Source organism: Phocoena sinus, chromosome 8 (assembly GCF_008692025.1).
Source record: "Phocoena sinus isolate mPhoSin1 chromosome 8, mPhoSin1.pri, whole genome shotgun sequence".
In the NCBI taxonomy this organism is placed as follows: Eukaryota; Metazoa; Chordata; class Mammalia; order Artiodactyla; family Phocoenidae; genus Phocoena; species Phocoena sinus.
In genome coordinates, this window is record NC_045770.1 from 43,639,253 (window position 1) to 43,661,626 (window position 22,374).

General features: G+C 36.2%; 1 protein-coding gene across 1 annotated transcript; it reads left to right on the forward strand.

The window, feature by feature from the left end:
* The first annotated feature begins 555 nt into the window (after positions 1-555).
* On the forward strand, positions 556-22,044 carry CHORDC1 (cysteine and histidine rich domain containing 1). Its single transcript, XM_032640734.1, has 11 exons — positions 556-745; positions 4,160-4,209; positions 6,927-6,983; positions 9,539-9,696; positions 11,693-11,796; positions 12,913-12,971; positions 17,222-17,292; positions 18,498-18,603; positions 20,285-20,404; positions 21,171-21,233; positions 21,512-22,044. The coding sequence occupies exons 1-11, from the start codon at positions 682-684 to the stop codon at positions 21,656-21,658; spliced, it is 999 nt and encodes a 332-aa protein (XP_032496625.1). The 5' UTR covers positions 556-681; the 3' UTR covers positions 21,659-22,044.
* Positions 22,045-22,374: the final 330 nt, after the last annotated feature.

A 22,374-nucleotide genomic window follows, 5' to 3' on the forward strand; every position in this document is an offset into this window, starting at 1 on the left:
ATTTTCAATGTGATTTGACCTCAATTCGTTACCGAAACTGCTCCCGATGCCTACACTTCTTCAATGCTTCTGAGATCAGGCCAGTGGAGGCACAGAGGGAGATTCGTCCACCATCCGCCTCATCATTTATTAAGCAACCACATTCCAGGAAGAGGATTCGGAAATACTGAACGACTCTACAGTCACTCTCAGGCAGCTAAGGAGCAAACATATCCACCAGGCTTTTAGGGGTAATTTCAGTCTCGAAAGGAAGCAGGATGACTGGCTACGGGGGCCGAGAGGGCGGGGCGGTCCGTTCGCTGTGCGAGATACCGGCAGCCAATGAGTGAGGAGATCTGGAGAGAGCGCATCAGTGCCCCGGATGCCTACATTTCCAGCCTTTAAGGTTTCTCTCCGGCAAATATCTTGGCTGCATCTCCGACCCCGGCCCCCTACCCACCGTAGTCCCACCTAGAGGGGCCCCCGCCTGCGGCCGGCCGCCGCGCTTCCTCCGCCTCTTCCCATCGCCTGTGCGCCTGCGCGACCGGAAAATTCGCGAAGGTTCGTGAAGCGGAACTGGCCGTTTCCGGAAGCCGGCAGCCGCCCCAGTCTGCAGACGGGTGGTTGCGACAGGGGAGTTGTAAAGGCAGTGTCTGGTGGTTCTGGGCGTTTGGCCCTGATCCGGAGTGGTGGGAAGAGAAAATGGCCCTGCTGTGCTACAACCGAGGCTGCGGCCAGCGCTTCGATCCCGAGACTAATTCCGATGGTAAGAAAAGCGCGCCGCCGGCCCTCCCTCCCTTCTACCTCCTCCCGTGGACGCCCTTGGGCCGGAGGGCATCCCGGGTCTCCGCGCAACCCGGCACCGCGCTGCGCCCCCCCCCCCGGGCCTCCCCTCCCGCCTGACCGCCCAAGGGCGCGGGACCGCTCTGGGGGCGCCCAGGCAACGACGTCTGAACCCCTCCCGCTGCAGCTTCCGGACCCACGGACCCACTGCCCCTCGGGCGCACGTGTTTGCCCAAGTCGTCCGGTCACTCTCTAATAGGCCTGGAATTTAGAGCATGTTTATCCTCGCCCCCCTCCCCCCCACAGCGTCTCTTAAAGGAATCAAAAGTTAACCAGGTGCTCTGGGCTCGCTTTGCGGTTGATTTGCTGGGTCCGTGTGTCAGAGACAGACCGACATTGCCTGGAAGGTCTTATCCTAGCGTTAACCCGGGCGGGTTATCCTAGCGTTTAAGTTCGGCCTCTTTCTATTAGTATAGAAGTGTATTTGTCTGAAAGCCTGCTGTCGATTTATTCATTCGACCTACTCACTTGTTTTAACCTTACTCTTTAAAACGTTCTTGGTTAAGAAAATTATTTTGTATTTTTACGCTGTTAAGTTTTGATACATCCGCCCAAATGGGAGATACATTCCTCATCCTTTACTTTGTAGCCCTGTTTGTTGGGTATTTTTGCAGTGGCCTTTCCATTTAGTACCATGCGGTCTATAGGATACAGTGATTGAATGTCCTCTACAGCACCCAGGTGTAGAGTTAAGGATTTAAGGTGAAAGTTAGTGATTAGACTAGGTGAAGAATAGAACCTGACCAGTGGATTTGAATTTTGATAGGTGAAGGGGTTAAAGAAGTGAGTTGAATCCTTGAAAATTGTAAGCATTGTAAGTAACACTTTCTCAATTCGACTAGCATTTATTGTATGTTTTCTATATGCCAGACATTGGTCTATCACTTTATTATGTTATTTCATTTAACCTTCACAGCAACTCTGTGAAGTGTGTAGTGTTATACGCATTTAATAGAGAAGCACAGTTCAGCATGGTAGCAACATGGTTCTTCATTGTGTACAAGATTAAAATTGATACTTAAAAAATCTTTTTCACCTCTTGAGATGTCTCAGTGTTTATCTTGGTGCACAGGTGAATTGGGGACATAATTTAAAATGATAAGATCTTTTGTAGGATTCTGAGGAAAAAGATAAGTTTAATCGTTTTTATGATATTAATATGAAGTTCAGGTAGAAAATTGTGAGACTTAAGTGGATGAAAACATCGAGGAATGAGGGGTTTCAAAGCCCTTTACTGTTGGTAGCCTGCGTAAAAAGTAAATTGCTTTAGTGTCTGTACACATTTTACTTTAATATTGAAGGGAAGACTGATGCTTTGTTGAATGGGACAATATGTTTATTTATAGGGTGTTATGTACCAGCCTAATTTTAAGGGGAGGTACAGCCAATTTTTTGGAAGTCAGCTTTGTGTGTGTGAAATGGTACAGTGCCCAGGAAAGAGATGGGGGAAGCCAGAAAAATCAGAGGAGTAGACAGTCTCAAGCATTGAGCGTCAACCGTATTAAATTCAGCAGAGTTCCATTAAGGTTGCTTAAAGTTTATCCGCTTTAGCAAAATTGGGGTTATATTAGAGACTTAGAATAAATACTCCAAGTGAATTGGTTGATGGAAAATGGGGCTAGGGAGTAAGGACAAGAGCTAATAGAAAACTGTGCACTTGATTAGGAGAAAGTTTTATAGGATGGGAGAGGTTTGACCTTGTGTATTGACTAAAATAAGAAGACTCCTTTCTAAGATGATAGGACATTTTCATTTGAAACAAAGTTAAATGAGTGTTTTAAAGAGACATGGTAACTTGCGTATGTTAAAAACAGCTATTCTGGAAGAAACACCTTCACAAACAATATTTTATTCAATCCACACGTGTGAGGAAACTGAAACAGCTGCAAGAGGCAGAGGCAGAATTTGAGCCAGTGTCGGACTCAGTGTTAAAAGCCCTTGGCTTTTAATCGCTACTGTGTTGTAGCTTCTTGCCCATAATATTACTTTGGGCAAAACTGGCAAACCTGATTTTAAAAAGAAAAGAAACACTAAAGATGAAAATGTCCATCTGCTTGTTATTTAGCAGTGATTTTCAAATTTTGTTTATACTAGTTGTATGGTTAAGACCTGACTCACTCCTGCTGCCATTCTGCCAGAACTGTCCATTATTATGATCATGCCTCTTACTGTGTCAGACATGTGTTTTATGCCTCTGACTGTATGTAAATTTGATATTTGAAAATATTCTACCTGTTCTCTACTTTGATTCCCCTCTCAACTTCATATTCCTCTGCATATTCATTTTTACTTTGAATCTCCTTTTTCAGCCCTCAGCCCCACTACTACCCTTAATTAATAGCGTCTTCCTAAACTGGGCTTACTTACTGTACCATGAAAATACCTGACACTTTTCTTGCTTCATTAGCTAGAATGGTCTCTAGGTAGTAACGAAGGAAAACATACTGACTTAATACAGCGATAGGGAGAAAAGTACCAGAAATTAATCATTTTGCGACACCAGGAGTCAGAGGTTGTAGACAATTGAGAGCTAAACAGACGTGAAAGTTTGAGCAAAGTAGCCTTGTAAGAAAAGTGCACAAGTGTGGAGCTGACCTGCTTTTTCTGAGGTCATGGTGCTATCTAGCTAGGGAATAAGTGTTTCTATTATCTGTTGTTTTGTTTTTTAAAATGTAATTCTATACTATTGCAGACTATAATAAGTCCATTTTCATAAGAGTTAAGTAAAACTTGGTGGTATAATGGGGAAGGGGTAGGGAAATAATAGACTAACAATCATTGACAAGCCTGAAAATAGATTGTAGAATTTAAACTTCTTTTTAATGAGGTTTATATCTAGGAATTGACACCTGTGTAGGAAAATTAAATTAACAATTAGATATTGTATCAGTTTTTTAAAATTTGAACCTTTTCTTCCAAAATATCTTTTTAGGTAATCCCTTGGGCAACCTTTATGGATCGATGCACATAAGAACATTTAAATTTGATAGTATTTTTGTAAAAACCGAATATGATGGTCAAAATTTAGAGCTTGAAGTTTGGGTACTAAAAAATTTTACAACGAAGATTAGAGGAATACAAAATATAATTTGTTATACTTGAACTATTTGTGTTTATTTATAGCTTTCTTACGCAAATCAGAATTTTAACCTTTACTGTTTTAATACAATGTTATATTAAGCACTGTGTGTCATGCATCAAATTCGAGCATTACTGAATTTTTAAGGAAAAGAAAAGTATTACCTGCATATGGAAAAACGATTATATGTTAACACTGAAGGAAATGATGATTTTTCTTCATTATAAAGTGTTTTGTTTTTCTTTTGTTTTTGACCAGATGCTTGCACATACCACCCAGGCGTTCCAGTCTTTCATGATGCATTAAAGGTAGGAACTTGATACATTTCAGTCTTTTCACATTTGTATAGTAAACTCAGAGGTATAATACTAAATCTTGAATTTCTCATTTTTTTTTCCTCAGCTTGTGACTCTCTGCTTTCTTAATGACCATTTTGGGGTGCTTTGAGCAAGTGCTCCACTAAAGGCAAAGAGAACAGTAGATGGTGATCTTAAGGGCTTTTCCAGTTATAAAATTGTTACTTTTATCCCAATTCTCACTTTCAGTGCCCCTCATTTCTTCGCTTTGAGGGGAAATGAAAGCAATTGTAGAAGCCATAACACTTCTTAATCTTTCAATATATCAGGCAGGTGCTGTTTAATAAGAGCAGCCCTGAATTTTAGGGAACATTATTATAAATACTTAACAGTGCCACTCTTGGGACAGACATGAAAGTTTAGAGTACTACTGTACAGAAAAGAGATGCCACCTGTTTTCCTTGATGTTCTGTAGATTTAGAGAAATAATAGAATATTGTTTGATCAGGTTTTTTTGTGTTGGGTTTATTGATCTTTTAAAATTGATGATAATGTGGTACATTTTCCCTTGTATATCTCAAAAGAAACTGTTGCAGTGTGGCTGCCATGGTTTTAGGTATTCTTAGGAACATAAACAGTCCTATGTGTTTATATATTATCGATGCCCTTTGAATTTCTAATTTTACCTTTCAGGGAGCAGTTGGACCTTACTGGTTTTTAACTCTTAGCTACATATAAACAATGGTACAAGCAGATAGCAAGTTTATGTTAATATGGTTAGTTCTGAGTGAGAAAAACAGAACAAACGTTCAGTAGGGCAAATTATGATCTGACTCTTCCTTACATCTTTTTAGCCTCTTTACAAGCTTTTATGGGGATGGAAACTGGTTCTGTGGGAATACTTATTTTTGCTGGGGTTGAGGGGATTTTATCTTTCCTAAATTGCCATTTATTCTGTGTTTGCTTTTCTTGTTTTACTTTGTTTTCCTATGATGTTTTCCTCCTGTCTCCTAACCATGGGCATACTTCACTTCTCAGATTTGGCTTCCTGTTTTCTCTCATTCAGCTCATTCATCGTTGTCCTTAATTTATTCTTGTCACCTCTATGCCAGTGACTTATGCAACATATTTTCATTTATCTGTGTCATTGGCAAGCACAGACAAGTTCTGAAGTGACCCCTTATTCCAAAAATAGCCTGCCTTTCAAGTTTGCTGCTGCTAGTAATGATGTCACTAACTTTCTAGTCATTTAGTCCATTGCTCCTCCTTTTACTACCCAACTGTTAATTACTCTGATTAATTATACTTACTGATTTTACTTTGAAGTGTTTCTGTTTCTCTACTCCGATTCTACTGTTTATTATTGTCTCTATAAACATTTGAAGACTTAGATTTTCCAAGCCTACTGAATTCCACAGCCCAGTAGATTTCAGGGAAAATACATAAATCAGTATGGTGTCTACTGTTGTCAGTTTTCTATTGAATCAAGTGAGAAGTTAAACATTGCATTAACAGAAAAAAATCTATTTTAATATTTAAATTAGAAAAGGCATATTCAGGGAAAAGAGCAGTCCTTAAGAAAAGACAGTTTGCAATCTTATGCTTACATACTTTAATTACCTTTTCACATTTTACTGAGGACTACCATAGATCTCAGATCGGCAGTTGGGAACAATCTATGTCATGAATGTATCCCAGTATTCCCAGAATACGTAATTCTTCATATAGAATTGAGACTGTAAAGCTTTTTTCATATAGAATAACTTTACTGGTGACAATATTATCTATATTAGTTAAACCTTATATTTAATTTTGTAATAATTAGTAATTTTTGATCTATATTTCAGTTCAGAGTAAAAGAGAATTAAATTTCAGAATAAAGGAAAATATGAATTGTAGACTATTTAACATATTCCTTTTAAAAAACTTTAAGGGCATATTGTGAAAAAAGTCACTACCAAATTCTTCATGCGTTCATTGAGAAAAACAGTGAGGCCCAGATGGATATGTGCAAAGCTGACTCTTAGTCCGAATTTGAGACATCCCAAGCATTGAGACTGGTGCATTTTTATTTCCTTATTCTTTGTACTACATTGGAATTCTAGGTGATAACTTAAAACCATTTATTGTTTAGCTGCTTGATACTTCGTTCAGAAATCTCATACGGCATTACAGTTTCTATATTTGTATGCTTCTAGCTGAAAAGATCATTTAACCTTGAAAGATCTAACAGTGCTTAAGCTACTACATGAATTAATGTTTTTCTGAAAATAGAATGCTTATTGTTGAGGAACAACAATGCTGAGTTTGTTTAGAAACTGAATTATTATAATTATTATCTCTAACTTAATGGATTTTTAAAGTAAAGCACTTCACTTACTCCCTAGATCCTTTAAAATAGTTTTTAGAAATTATAGATTGCTTTTCTTCTAAAAATCAAGTACTATTCTTGAAAACAAGCAATTTCTGTTTCCATATTTCAAGGTGCTTCCTTTCATGATGGGTCACAGCACAAACCACTTTTAATATTGGTTAATTCATTTTTTAAGTCAAAAACTAATCATTTCACTTGATTAGGTGAATTATTTATAACACTTAAAAATTATAAAACTATGTGTATACAGGTTACTTCGGGATTCAAGGAGATAAATCCAAATAGAGTGTTTTAGTGGGTTGTGGTTCTCATACAAATAGAGTTTTCATTTTTTTTTCCCTCTTATGTTTCTTAGGGTTGGTCTTGCTGTAAGAGAAGAACAACTGATTTTTCTGATTTTTTAAGCATTGCAGTAAGTATTAATGGGTTTCTTTTCCCCTAGATTATCTCCCAAAAAGTACATATTATGGGGAGCTCCAGAGTTGAGGAGTCTGATTTTGGGCATCTATTGACTAGTCCCTGTTAACTCACACATAGTACCTTTCTTTTACTCACCTCCCTTCTATGGCATTTAAAATAAGGAATTTATCTGTTTTTGAGATTAAAGTTTCAAGATATTAATTAACCACTTGTCAGTTTAGGGTTTTGTTTGTTTGTTTTCTTTTTGTGGTACGCAGGCCTCTCACTGTTGTGGCCTCTCCCGTTGAGGAGCACAGGCTCCGGACGTGCAGGCTCAGCGGCCATGGCTCACGGGCCCATCCGCTCTGCACCATGTGGGATCCTCCCAGACCGGGACATGAACCCGTGTCCCCTGCATCGGCAGGCAGACCCCCAACCACTGCGCCACCAGGGAAGCCCTAGGTTTATTTTTAATAGCAGCCTTTTTTTTTTTTTATTTCTAGTGTACTTTGTTCCTTTATATACATCAAAATTACAGCCTAGAATTTTTTCTTACAGCTTATTATTTTTCCTCTAGCTTTTTATTTATTTATTTTTTATTGAAGTATAGTTGATTTACAATGTGTTAGTTTCAGAGGTACAGCAGAGTGACTCAGTTATATATATACCTATTCTTTTTCAGATTCTTTTCCATTATAGGTTATTACAAGATATTAAATATAGTTCCCTGTGCTATACAGTAGGTTCTTGTTGTTTGATGTTAGTAGTCTTAAAAGACCATCAAAAAGAAGGAATGCAACAATTTAAAGCGTTTTCAGTTAGGAACAGTAAATTTTTATCATATCTAAGATACCATAGAGATGCACTGTTATTTTGTGTACCCTTAAGAAAGAAATCTAAAGTTGTTAATTAAATGACATACGATTTACCTTATGATTTCAGGGATGTTAAAATGTATGTATAACTCAATGGAATATAGAAAAGGTAGCTAGCATTTACTGAATGTTTACCACCTGCCAGATATGGGAAGTATTCTATTGTTTTATTTAATCCTCTCAAAAAAGATCTGAATGCCATTGCCTCCATTTTACTGATGAGGAAACTGACTTTAGAAAGCCATAATTCAAAAAGACACATGTACCCCAGTGTTCCTTGCAGCACTATTTACAATAGCCAGGACATGGAAGCAACCTAAATGTCCATCAACAGAGGAATGGATAAAGAAGATGTGGTACATATATACAATGGAATATTACTCAGCCATAAAAAGGAGCAAAATTGGGTCATTTGTAGAGACATGGATAGACCTAGAGACTGTCATACAGAGTGAAGTAAGAAAAACAAATATCATATATTAACACATATATGTGGAATCTCAAAAAATTAGTATAGATGATTTTATTTACAAAGCAGAAATAGAGACACAGACATAGAGAACAAACGAATGGCTACCAAGGGGGAAAGAGGGGGGATGGGATGAATTGGGAGATTGAGATTGACATATATACACTGTTGATGCTATGTATAAAATAGATAACTAATGAAAACCTACTGTATATCACAGGGAACTCTATTCAGTGCTCTGTGGTGACCTAAATGAGAAGGAAATCCAAAAAAGAGGGATTATATGTATATGTATAGCTGACTCACTTTGCTGTACAGTATAAACTAATTCAATATTGTAAAGCAACTATACTCCAATTAAAAAATAAGTAATTAAAAATAATTTTAAAAATAATAAAGTTTTTGGAGCCATGTATGTCTCTCTCTATATATGAACTCTTTTGGAATTTGAGATCTGTTGAAATCAACTACCCTTGTTGTTAATAGAAGTAAAGCATTTAAACTTAATTTCTCTGTAAAATGATTATGCCTTATTCTTTGTGATTTAGAAAGAAATAAAGTTTTAACTGGTGGTTTCAAAAAAAAAAAAGATTAACTAACTTGCTCGAGGTTATATAGGTAGGTAGTAGGAGAACTGAGACTCAAATTGGGGCCCTTTTATATAAATAACTTGTAGAATTCTCTGTGTGAGATCTCCAGAATTTGTTTTCTGTAAACAAGTTTATGCTGCACCTTTATAGAATAAGTATAGTAGATATTTATTAAGTGTAATTTAAAGGCCTGGTTTTTTTTGTTGTTGTTGTTTGTTGGCGGTACGCGGGCCTCTCACTGCTGTAGCCTCTTCCGTTGTGGAGCACAGGCTCCGGACGCGCAGGCCCAGCAGCCATGGCTCACGGACCCAGCCGCTCCGCGGCATGTGGGATCTTCCCGGACCGGGGCACAAACCCGTGTCCCCTGCATCGGCAGGCGTACTCTCAACCACTGCGCCACCAGGGAAGCCCTAAAGGCCTGTTTTTAATGCATTATTCGCATGTAAGAACTCATTTACAAATATATTAAGTTTAGAGTTCTATTTTTAGTTTCTTAAAATAAGTCAGTGTGTTAAAAGTGGAGAAAACATGCCCTTGAATTTATTAATAAAGAATTGAACAATAGTATTTCTGTCATGGCATGTGAAGTAGATGATAGGCTAACTCTCAGTGAATGAATACCTCTCACCAACAGGGCTGTACGAAAGGAAGGCATAATAGTGAGAAGCCACCCGAGCCAGTGAAACCTGAAGTCAAGACTACTGAGAAGAAAGAACTATCTGAATTGAAACCCAAATTTCAGGAGCACATCATTCAAGCCCCTAAACCAATAGAAGCAATAAAAAGGCCAAGGTATACTTTATACAGTTGTATACTTTTGTCGCACTTGAATAATAGCATTTGTTCCTGGTATTTCCTCTTCTGATTTTGCGTAATATCATTTGCAGCTACTGTGTAGTTCACCCACTTTTGAACCACTTGGTTTTCTCTTAGATAATACCTTCCATTTCTATTCCCTTGAGGGCATATACACAGTAGAACTGCAGTACAGATTTGTTCACTGTGTACTCAGTTATGCTAAGGGCGGGGGAGCCACACATCTTTCTTGTGCCTTGGTGTGTATCTTTTTCACGGTGGCATAGTGGAATTCTGTAAAAGAATCGGCCTTGTCAGGGAATCAGTTTGAGTTGAAAAAGAACTTAGAGGCTTTCCTTTCCAATCTACCACTGTTTCTTAAATAATTTCTAGAACATTCTTGATAGAAAAATATTTAATTTCTTTTCAAATAATTCTATTGAAGAAGAATTTACTTCTATTTTAAAGCAATTCATTTTAGTGTTACTCAGTATTTAACTTTTCCTTGTATTGAGTCAAATTCTGTTTCTTTCATTTGTCCATATTTTGCCACTTAGAACAAGCCTAGTCACTCATCTTTTAACAGTTTGCCTAAAAACTGTTAATCTCATTACTGATCAATTTTTAATGTATTCAATTTACATGGCATATTTGTTAAAGTACCCTTTAAAATAGCTTTTGGTCATTTTGCAGTAGAATTACACAGGTACTTCATACTCACCTCCTGATCCACTAGAGACTATTTTACAATCTCACACATGCATGTTGGGTACACCAGGTCTTCTTCATATTGCAGTTGAGTGTTGAATTGTTTTAGAACCAAAATACAGGACTTAAAAAAACAGATGGTTTTTGGCCTCAAACATGGCCTTTGTTGATATTTTTATTCACACTGCGGACTCATGATTTTCCCAGCTTTTTCTTTATTGATCTTATGTAAATAAATTTATAGCATCTTGAATTATACCCGACCAAGATAAGAACCCAACGAGACTTTCTGATGTTTATTTTGTTTTTTTAACCAAACTACTTAGGATGATTTTATTCTATATCCAGCTTATTCATATCATGAGAAATTTTATCAAATGCCTTACAGGCTGATTTGCCAGTGGGAAAAAAATGTCAGAAAAAGCCAAGAATTTTGGCATGGCTCATTATTAAATATTATAGTGGAGTCTACTATAATTGACAGGATGAGTTAATTTTTTTTTAAATTATGGACTACTAATTTCACTTAAGAGAAAGTGAGAGAAATTAAATATTTTATCGTAAATTCATTAGATAGTATTGTAGAGACAGAGGATATAGGTTTTTGTGTACTTTGTTAGTGCCTCCTATATCAGTAGGTTTTTCATTAAGGATGTAGCATGAATAACCTAGGATTTTCAGTTTTGTTGTTACATTTATTAATATTCTTAATACTTATTGAGTGCCTTAACCAGATTGTACATATAACACTAAACCATTGTGAAATGTTAGGGACATTGTTGTTACTGTTTTTTTAACCCTACTAAAACTGCCTTGTGATATAACCGTATCTGAATTTATAGGTGCATATACTAGTGTCCACATAAAGTGAACTATCTCTACCAGTAGGGATATGGATTCACTTAGTACCTGTTTATTGCCCATTACATGCTCAGTGTTTTGCTTAGGCATGGAATGTAAAGGTACTTCGCAGTCCCTTCCTTGGAGTTGCTCATCTTAACAAATTTGTATTCTTACTCTTTACTTCCTTCCCATTAGCCCTACTGATTAATAATTTAATGTGTTGACAATAGCATGATTATTTGATATTTAATATCAGAACTTTTTCTGCTAAGACTTAGAAATGTAGCAGTATTAATAGCAGTTATTGTAAAATACTTTTTAAAGAGAAAACCTTGATTGAAAAGGCATTTGGCGTATCGTAAGTAGAGCCTTAAGTATATTTTTAGTACAAAGAAATATTTTGGTACATCAGTAATGGTAATAAAGTTTCCAAATTCTCCAGCCCGGATGAACCAATGACAAATTTGGAATTAAAAATATCTGCCTCCCTAAAACAAGCACTTGATAAACTTAAACTATCATCGGGGAATGAAGAAAATAAGAAAGGTAAGATTTTGTTTTGTATTTTGTAATTTTTTCTGTTCAATTAACCAATTATCTAAAAGAGATAGGAGCAGTGTTTACTGTATGTAAATGCGAAAAAGTAGTACATTGTACATTGTAGTATATTTGTAGAGACGTGGATGGACCTAGAGACTGTCATACAGAGTGAAGTAAGTCAGAAAGAGAAAAACAAATATCGTATATTAACGCGTATATTTGGAATCTAGAAAAAGGTACAGATGAACCTATTTGCAGGGTGGGAATAGAGACGCAGACGTAGGGAATGGACGTGTAGACTCAGACGGAGATGGGGGATGAATTGGGAGATTGGGATTGGCATATGTCCACTGCCATGTGTAAAACAGATAGCTAGTGGGAACCTGCTGTATAGCGTAGGGAGCTCAGCTTGGTTTGAGGGGGGCGGGAGGGAGGTCCAAGAGGGAGGGGATATATGTATACATACAGCTGGTTCTCTTCATTGTACAACGGAAACTAACACAATATTGTAAAGCAATTATACCCCAATTAAAAAAAAAGAAGGAGTATGTTGTAGTAAAGAACTTATTTTTGATTTTGGTTTCCTGAATACTGGTAAAACCACAAAATGAATATGTGGATTATTCATTTTGTCTTTAATAAAAATGAGAACCTGTTAATTAAAAATTTTTTCTTCTATTACTCATTACTTTTTAACAGTGAGTTAAAATTTTTTGATGGTTGTAAATGTTTCATTGTGCGTGATATAAAATATATTCAGTATTCTCTGACCTACACCTGGTATCTGGGGGAAAAAGTAACCCTTTCATGATTTCTCTTTTACATAAGGTTAAGTTATTGGATATAGTCTTGCATTGTAGAATAGAAATGTGTCATGTCATATATCAGTTTGGGGATATAGGCAAGACTTACTCATGATAGTTGGTTTCTTATTAGCTTTTAAGTGTATTACATGAAAGGTCACACAGAAAACTTAGTTATCTAAAATCATTTTAAAAATCAGGTTTTTTTGTATTTAGATTATTTTATTAAATGTGTTATAGAATAGTTTACTTTTTAAGAATAGCACTACAGTAAACTTGTATTTTAATGTTTCTATTTTGGTTTTTTTCTTTGTTGTAGAAGAAGACAGTGATGAAATTAAGATTGGAACCTCATGTAAAAATGGAGGGTGTTCAAAGGTATATACTGTAAAATTTGTTTGTGTCATGGAAGTAAATTTTTAATTTTGAGAAAAGAGAGTAATTGACTTAATTAGACAAACATTTGGGTGTCTTTTATGTGTTGGGCACTATTCCATGGAGCAGGGCTATTAACATGGATAAGAGACTATCTCTAAGGAGCACCGTGTCTAATAGATCATGGGAATAAATAGTTCTAATTCAGTCAGCATTTACTGAACACTTACTATGTGCCAGACATTGTTTTAGGGGCTGGGAATATAGTATTAAATAAAGCAAAATCTCTGTTCTTATGGAGCTGATATTCTAATTTGGGGGGAAGGATAACAAGTTTTTAAATGCTGTGAATTTAGGTAGACTTGAAGAAAATTAAGCAGACAAGGCGATAGAGTAAAAGTATTTAAGTGCACTTGTCAGGGAAGTCCTTTCTGATATGGTGACACTAAATCAGAATTCTGAATAATGTAGCAGATGAGTTATGTAAACCGTGGAGTAGATGTGGGAGTAGTATGTGTAGAGGCATTAGAGCTTGGCTACTCGAGAAATCATGAGAAAGGTCAGTGGGGGCTTGATAAGTGTGTGAAAGTAGGGAGTATGAGAGGCAGGCAAGATTATGGAGGTCCGTCCTTATAAGCTACAGCGAGGGGTTTGGGCTTTATTCTAAGTGTAATAGGAAGCCATTGTCTGTTTAAGGAGGGGCTTTGAAAAAGATGTCTTTGGCTGATAAGTGGCAAATTTAATGGGGCAGGAGTGGAATCGGGAAGGAAAACCAGCTAGGGTGCTACTCTGGAGACCAGGCATTAGGATATGTTTTTGAGAAGTGGTTAAATGTAGGATGTATTCAGACATCTCAGTGAGGCTTCTTTCTGCCTACTCAATATAATATTACACACCCTGCAACATTCCATACTCTCCTTTTTTCTCCACAGCACTTACCACCTTATTACACACTACTTGTTTTACATATTTATTTTGCTTATACTCTATCCCATCTAACTTTCCCTTCCCTTCCCCTTTTGAACTAAGGTTTAAAAGGAAAGAATATTATTTGTTTTCTCTTTGCTGTGTCTTGAGTGCTTAGAACAATGCCTGGCACATGACAAACACGTGTGGAATGGATGATATTTGGAAGTATTAGCAGGACTTGCTAATAAACTGGAAGTGAAGCATCTAGGTCAGCGGTTCCCAACCTTTTTGGCACCCGGGACTGGTTTCGTGGAAGACAATTTTTCCACGGACCGGAGTGGAGGCAGGGGGGATGGTTCAAGCAGTAACATGAGCGATGGGGAGCGGCACGTGAAGCTCCGCTCACTTTCTGCTGTGCGGCCTGGTTCCTAACAGGCCGCGGGCTGCTACCAGTTCGAGTCCTGGGGATTGGGGACCCCTGATCTAGGTGATTTGTGCACCATTAACTGAGAAGGAGAAAATGGAGTTAGGGTTGGGGGCAGGTTTGCAGTCTTCCTTCATGTTAAATTTGACGTCACCTTGCTCATTTAGAGATGGAAATATGAATGCATTCACATGTGTATAAGGTAGAAGTAGTAGATAAAAGAGAATGATTGATTCTTGGGGGTGAGGGAGATATCGTGCAAGTGGTAGGGTAATGGAGGAAGATCAGAGCAAAGGTATCCTAGATGAACTTTGAGAAGTGAATGGCAGGTCTATAAATGGACAAAAAGGGAAAGGATATCCCAAGCAGAGGTGATATCAGTAATATACAGAAAACAAAAAATAGTCAATAACAATGGTACAAAATTTGCTGATGTAAAGTTGAGATTAAAAGAGATAAGTAGGGTCTAGATCCTGAAAGGCTTTTATACTGCTCAAAACCTTACTTTAGGTCATGCTGGCCATTGAAGAAATTTTTTTTTAAGTTTTTTCATTGAAATATAACATTAAATATATATAAATGTTAATTCTATATAAGCATAAGGGATTTTCACAAAGCAGAGCCCTCCTTATGCTTCCTCTCATTCATTATTTCCTCTCCCAAAGGTAACCACTTTTTTCTATCAACATAGATTAGTTTTGCCTACTTCTGAACTTACTGTAAATAGAATCATGGAACAGGTACTCGTGTCTGTCCTCCTTTGCTTAATAAAATGTTGGTTATCTTGGTTTCATGTAGCTGTAATTTGTTCATTTTCATTGCTTTAAAACATGCCATTGTCTGAATGTACCAATCAATTTATCCTTTCTACTGTTCTATGAAGTTTTTTGATTAATGTTACTGTGAACATTTTTGTGCATGACTTTTAGGATACATTTATACATTTCTTTTAAGTATATGACTAGAAATGGTGTTGCTGGTTCAGAGTGTGTGTGTGTGTATGTGTGTGTGTGTGTGTATGTATGTTTAGCTTTAATATACTTGCACATAGTTTTACAAAGTGGTTGTATTTACGCTCTTACCAGCAATATATTAGGCTGGTTCCTTTTGTTCTACACCTTGGTAACACTTTGTAATATCAGTCTTTTATATTTTAGCCATTCTGGTGGATGTGGAATGTTCCCATTGTGGTTTTTTTGTTTTTTTGTTTTTGCGGTACGCGGGCCTCTCACTGTTGCGGCCTCTCCCGTTGTGGAGCACAGGCTCTGGACGCGCAGGCCCAGCGGCCATGGCTCATGGACCCAGCCGCTCCGCGGCATGTGGGATCTTCCCGGACTGGGGCACGAACCCGTGTCCCCTGCATCGGCAGGCGGACTCTCAACCACTACGCCACCAGGGAAGCCACCCATTGTGGTTTTAGTTTGCACTTTCCTGATAATGATGTTGACTGCCTTTTTGTATGTTTATGGCCATTTGGATATCCTGTTTTGTGACATGTCCAAAATCTTTTTTATCTGTTTTTCTATTAAATTGACATTTTCTTAATGATTTTAGGAATTCTTTATATGTTTTAGCTACAAGTCCTTTGTCTGAGAGGCTATATGCCTTTTCACTGTCTTAATGGCTTTAATGGCTTTTGATAAACAGTCTCTTCAATTTTAATGAAATTCAACTTGTTCATCTTTTCCTTTATGACTAGGGCTTTCTGTATCCTATTTAAGATATCTGTTTATTTTAGGGCCATGAGTATTTTCTCATATATAGAGGCACATTTAAATGTGCAGATGACCTGGAACTGATTATTGTATATGGTGTGAGGTAGATGTAATTAAAGGACTTTAAACAAGAGAATGATACATGTTTTAATTAGGTAGTAGAGTCCAGAAATTGAAGGCAGAGAAATTAATTAGAATCTTTGAGCATAGTTTCATTGCCTAAAATCTGCTAGTGATCATGAGGAAGTTTAGCAAATTAAACTGATAGATATTTTTAAGTCAGATTGACAGGATTTTGTGATAGACTACATGTGGGTAGAGGGTAAAGAGAAACTGAAGAGGACTTACAGAATTTTTGCTTTGAGAGACTGAGTGGATATGGTGCCATCAAATAAGATGGGAAGAAGAGTAGGAGGTTTGGGGGCAGTAGTGATGTAAGTTCAGAATCTAACATACTGAGTTTTGTGTGCCTATGGAATATCTTCAGGAGGTACACACACCCGTAATTTGAATTTACAAAAAGTAAATGTACAGAATTCTATTTTCTCTAACTGTAGGGTGGTTGCTGTAAATACCAAAATAGACAAAAAATATACTATTGGCTGCATCTATGTTTTATTAACATAACTTTTTGTGAATTCATCTGTAGAGCCTTCATCTACAGCAGCAATGGGGCCCGGATCTTCCAGACAAACCCTGGATATATATATAGGTCTGCAGCTCATTTTACGCTTCATAGGAAAAAGAAATCATCATCTGGGACTTCCAGAATTGCTTATTAGATTTTCCATTTTAATTCATAATGTTCACACAGAGTTTACTATGCACATAAATCATCCTATAACTGTATTTCTGATGAGAGTACTAATCTCTTGGTTTCAATATTGTTCTGTAAATTTATAGAACATACCTGAATGTGTTTGGGTGTGTCCTCATATGCAAAAGTCTGAAAGTATCTGAATACATCCTTTTGCCTACTTTTATATTTGCCTTTTTCACAGGGAACTGAGACTTAAGCATATCCAAAAAGGAATCATTTTTCATTCCTTATTGGAATGGCCTGAGGTGAATTTATGAATGTTCTAGGTAATTGTTATCTCTTGGGCATTTTCATAGTTCATAGAGGTCACCAGTACTTGCAAATACATGTGAAATGTAACATTGAGATGTGAAACTAATTTTTTTTGTCTCTTTTTCTCTTTTAGGCATATCAGGGTCCACAGAGTCTAGAAGAAGTCTGTGTATATCATTCTGGAGTACCTATTTTCCATGAAGGGTAACTTATACCAGGCTAATTAAAACTTTATGGTAGATGTTAGAAATGTTAATATGCCTTCAAACATTAAATGCCATGCAGCAATATTAGATATTTTACTTACATTGTCATATAATTTTTACAATAACCTAGAAATGTGGGTTTTGTCTTCTTTTTACACATGGGAAAACTGAAACAAAATTACAGTGAAGTGGCCGTTGTGATTCAAACCTCATGTTTTTTCTGTATTCCCTTCTATTACAGTGTGATACTTTCTGTTTGAGCTGAACAGGTGTTTTTTTGGTTTTTTTTTTTTCTTTGAAGGACTGTGCTGTGCATTGTAGGACATTTGGAATTTTGGGCCCTGGGACACTAAGACATCAACACTATGGCATCTGAGAAAACCCATACTTTTCCACAGCTCTCAGTTGAGAGCCTCTCAATATATTATGCTATAGTTTACAGAAACGCAGTACTGTATTGAAATCTTCCACTCTGTTTCCATATCCTTCAGGACGCAAACCCAAAGTTTTACTGTAATTTTTGTTTTCCAGTGTTAGGTTTTTCTCAAGTAAATAATAGTGGATTTCACCTACTTTGGGCTTGACCATCTCAGGTTGTGTAAACAGTTATTTTTAGGTTGTTTGCATGTTCTCACTTTGCTGGTTTATTAAAATACGAACATTTTCTATCTTTGGTCATACCACTTCATGGTAGCTTCATGAGGAAACTGGAGTGTAAACTATCAGTGAAAAGCTGATTTTGGATTTTGTGATGGTTTTAAGCATCTTCACTCAGGAACTCCAAAACTGCTATACTAAATGGCATTCTGGTTTTAACTTTAGTCTTCTGGTAGTTTTTTAAGGTTTTTGGAGGGGGGAGGGGCGGGGGGTGTTGTTTTGTTTTTAACTTTTGTGTAGTTGCTTTATAATGTTGTGCCAGTTTCTACTGTACAGCAAAGTGAATCAGCTGTACGTGTACATCTATCCCCTCCTTTTTGGATTTCCTTCCCGTTTAGGTCACCACAGAGCACTGAGTAGAGTTCCCTGTGCTGTACAGTAGGTTCTCATAGTCTTCTGGCAGTTTTAATTGTTCAGTAATTTAGACACTTGTAAGATACTAAAGTTACACACTTATTTCTTTTCTGGTTAAGTCAGTTATCACTTAACACTTCTGAACTTGATTGTGAGATTTTATTGCTGAAGTTTTTCTATAATAATTTACAGGATGAAATATTGGAGCTGTTGTAGAAGAAAAACTTCTGATTTTAATACATTCTTAGCCCAAGAGGGCTGTACAACAGGGAAACACATGTGGACTAAAAAGGATGCTGTAAGTAGCATTTTAAAAATAGCTTATTGGAGTGTATTTATCTGAGTCATTTTGAAGAGATTTGAGATTATTCTGTCTTTAGATTTAAAAAAACTAGTTTTTCTCTTCGTCACACAGTAAAGTTTGATGAGCCTAAAAACTGAAGTTAATCTGAGTCAAGCTCTCTCAAAGCACTGCTCTTTGATCAAAATATCCATTATGTATGTTGATGCAAATATGCAGGTTTTTGTGAAATAGTTAAACTAGCCTAAATTGAAGCATGTTTTTCTGTAATTCCATACCTTGTTCCCAGTTTTTGTTTTTTAAAAATCACTTTTCTGGTCATTTGATGTTATTAATCATTTAGACTTCTGATTCTCTTTTGGCCACTTAACATCATTCAACCATATACAGATGTACAAATACTCTTAGTGGCCAAAGAGAAGGATTGCACGCTTGTTTTATTGGGATTGTTTTGAAAGCCTCTGCTTGCTACCAGGAAATTTATCAAGAGAAGAGAAAGCATCAGTACCTACTTCCCTAACAGTATTTTAAAAAGACTTGTGTCTGTGTAAATAATCCCCCAAAATCCCATTAAATTATAAGAAGGCAAGCAATTATTTGCTAAATAAATGTTTGTTGGCTGTTATTAATGTATCTTAAATTAGTTTTATGTGCTGTATTGGCACTAATAACCTCAAGACAATGAACCTTTTCAGTATGTGTGTCTTTATGTTCAAATTACTTTAGGAATTCATTTAACCTACATTTGCATATTTTATCGTTTCTGCTTTTTAATAACACATGGGTTTAGGTATTATAAATGTATCCATTAAGTTATAATAATTTATCTACCACAAAACTTCTAGGAATGTTTTATTAGTAAAAAGTGAAATATCCCTGTATTTTCTCCAAGGTTCAAAAGTTTGAAAGTTTTGGTTTGAAAAAATAAAATGTTGTTTTATGCACAAAAGTTTTCATAGTATGATCCTTGATGAAACACATTTTTTGTTATTTTTTAATGCATGTAGTTATCAAGTATTGAGTGTCTAAGCCAGGTGGCTAAGGGCAAAAAAATGTAAGTCATATAAGTAATTTAAATTCAGTTAGTGTAATTGTACGAATATATAAATATTACTTTTTAAAACAGTAGTGTCTCACAGTTTCCTGCATTAAATTACCCTCAGTTACAGAACGAATCACAATTTGTCTTTCAGATAGTTATTGTTATAGCAGTGTATCGCTCATAGGTAATAATATTTTCATAATAGTAATCAAAAGATTACTTCCACAAATTCTCACCCTTTTTTGCATGTTATTATGAGAGGAAGGTATTCAATAACAACAACAGATAGTTATAACTAATCAATTATTTTTTCCCAAATTTCAATTTGTAGAAAATAAATGGAAAGTTCCTATGCATGACGTTAAGATGTTGTCTGGTTTATCCTGCTAAGCAAATGTGTTTTTCACTTCAGTCTTGAAAAGTGTGTTCTCAAATCATAAAACTATGATTGTTTGTATTTTATTTTATTGGTTTAACTTCTTGATGGGAGCTTTAGAAGTTGTTTGTGCTTAAAAGCATTAAGGGCTCAGTTTTGTGTGGTATTTTTGTTCTCAATTTAGATGGGTCAAATTACTCTTTTTGAGAGGTTAATTATGTGGCACTTTGTAAATTCATAAAGTTTCTCTTACATTACAGGGGAAAAAGGTTGTTCCGTGTAGACATGACTGGCATCAGACTGGGGGTGAAGTCACCATTTCAGTATATGCTAAAAATTCACTTCCGGAACTTAGTCAAGTAGTAGCAAATAGTACATTGGTAAGTACACTAAATATCTTTCTTTCTTTGTTTTTTTGGTTTTTTTTTTTTTTTTTTTTTTTTTGCGGTGCACGGGCCTCTCACTGCTGTGGCCTCTCCCGCTGCGGAGCACAGGCTCCAGACGCGCAGGCTCAGTGGCCATGGCTTACGGGCCCAGCCGCTCCGCGGCATGTGGGATCTTCCTGGACCGGGGCACGAACCCGTGTCCCCTGCATCAGCAGGCGGACTCTCAACCACTGCGCCACCAGGGAAGCCCCACTAAATATCTTTGAGTAAAAATTATACATTATTCTTAGTGTTAATGTGTTATAAAATATTGATCTTGTTTGAGATGTTTTTAAGATCTTTTAGTTTTCCCCATTTGAAAATTAGTTTGAAATTACTTTCACAGAAACTATTTTAAGTGAAAGTTTCTGCATAGTAGTTACTTCTGAAGCATGGAGATACTGTAGTAGCTTAGAATATCAAATAATGGAACTTAATTCTCAATATGAAACTCCAAGTTAATTTTTCTTGGTTTTTTCAAATTAAAAAAGTATAGTATTGGTAATTAATGTTTTTTTCAAATAAAAAACGTACAGTATTGGTTTTTTAATGGTTTAAAAATGGTTAATGGTTTTTCCAAATTAAAAAAAGTACAATATTGGTAATTCCTTAAAATAGCTTAAATGATTTTTATCAGTATCTTCTTATTTTTATAATCAGTGTTTTATATCATAAATCTTTACTTTGATTTTGATCAATTAATCAACTTTTTCTTTTTCAGTTAAATGTGCACATTGTATTTGAAGGAGAGAAGGAATTTCATCAAAATGTGAAATTATGGGGTGTAAGTATTATGAATCCAGCAGAATTTTTTCTTAATATTTAAAATACCATTGTATAATAAAAGACAGTACTTTAGTAAGCATTGATGCAAAGTAGATATATAACTTACCATTATTTCTTACCAAAAAGTTTAAACTAGGGATAGAAATGGCCTTAGAAGCTTGGAATTTTGACTCTTAGCAATAGGCATAGGCATAGACATGAAATCTTGTTTATCGTTTCAACCTCCTTGCCTCTAAAACACCCAGGTGTACTGTAATTCTCTTTGATATGTTGCAGGTGATTGATGTAAAGCGAAGTTATGTAACTATGACTGCAACGAAGATTGAAATTACCATGAGAAAAGCTGAACCTATGCAATGGGCAAGCCTTGAACTGCCTGCAGCCAAAAACCAGGAAAAACAAAAAGAAGATACAACACAATGAGTTGAGAAGGAAAAGAAAGTTATTGACTATTTCAGAATCCTTACTATGTGGTGAAGTGGTGGCTTGCTGCTGTACTCTTGTTTTCTTCTTGTTGTTGTTGATGAATCTGGCATTTCAGGGTCTACAGTAGGTCCAAGCCAAAGTCAGTTTATTTTTTTGTGCCTCCCGTATCCCTTTTGAATTACCTAAGACTGATTATTCATTTCTCCTCACTAATAGAACTGTAGTTGTGTCTTATACTTGAAGCAGCTAGAAAATAGCTCACAACAGTTACAGCATTTCGTAGTATATTATGTTAATCAGAGAAATGTAAAGAAGCATTTGTTTTTACATTTCTTTCTTTTATCCTGTAATTAGTAAAGCAAGATGGAATGTCAAATTTTTAATTAGTTTATTCATGAGTTTGTGTTCCTATGATACTTGAAAATCTTTAAGAAAGAGATGAAGCTCTGCAATGCTTTTTCCACTCAGCAATTACGTTTTGTGGGGGGATTAACTTGAGGTAGTGTAGTAAGTAGTAACGGGGAATATATGCGTTGATTAACAAATTTCAATTCATTTACAACTAATTGGATTAAAAATTGCATCAGTACCTATATAACTGGCTAAGCAGTATGATTTAAGAGTATAGGAAACATTATAAATAAGAGTATAAAGGTATCAATTTGGTTAAAATTCACCATTTTATCAGACTAAGCAATAATGTTAAACATCTT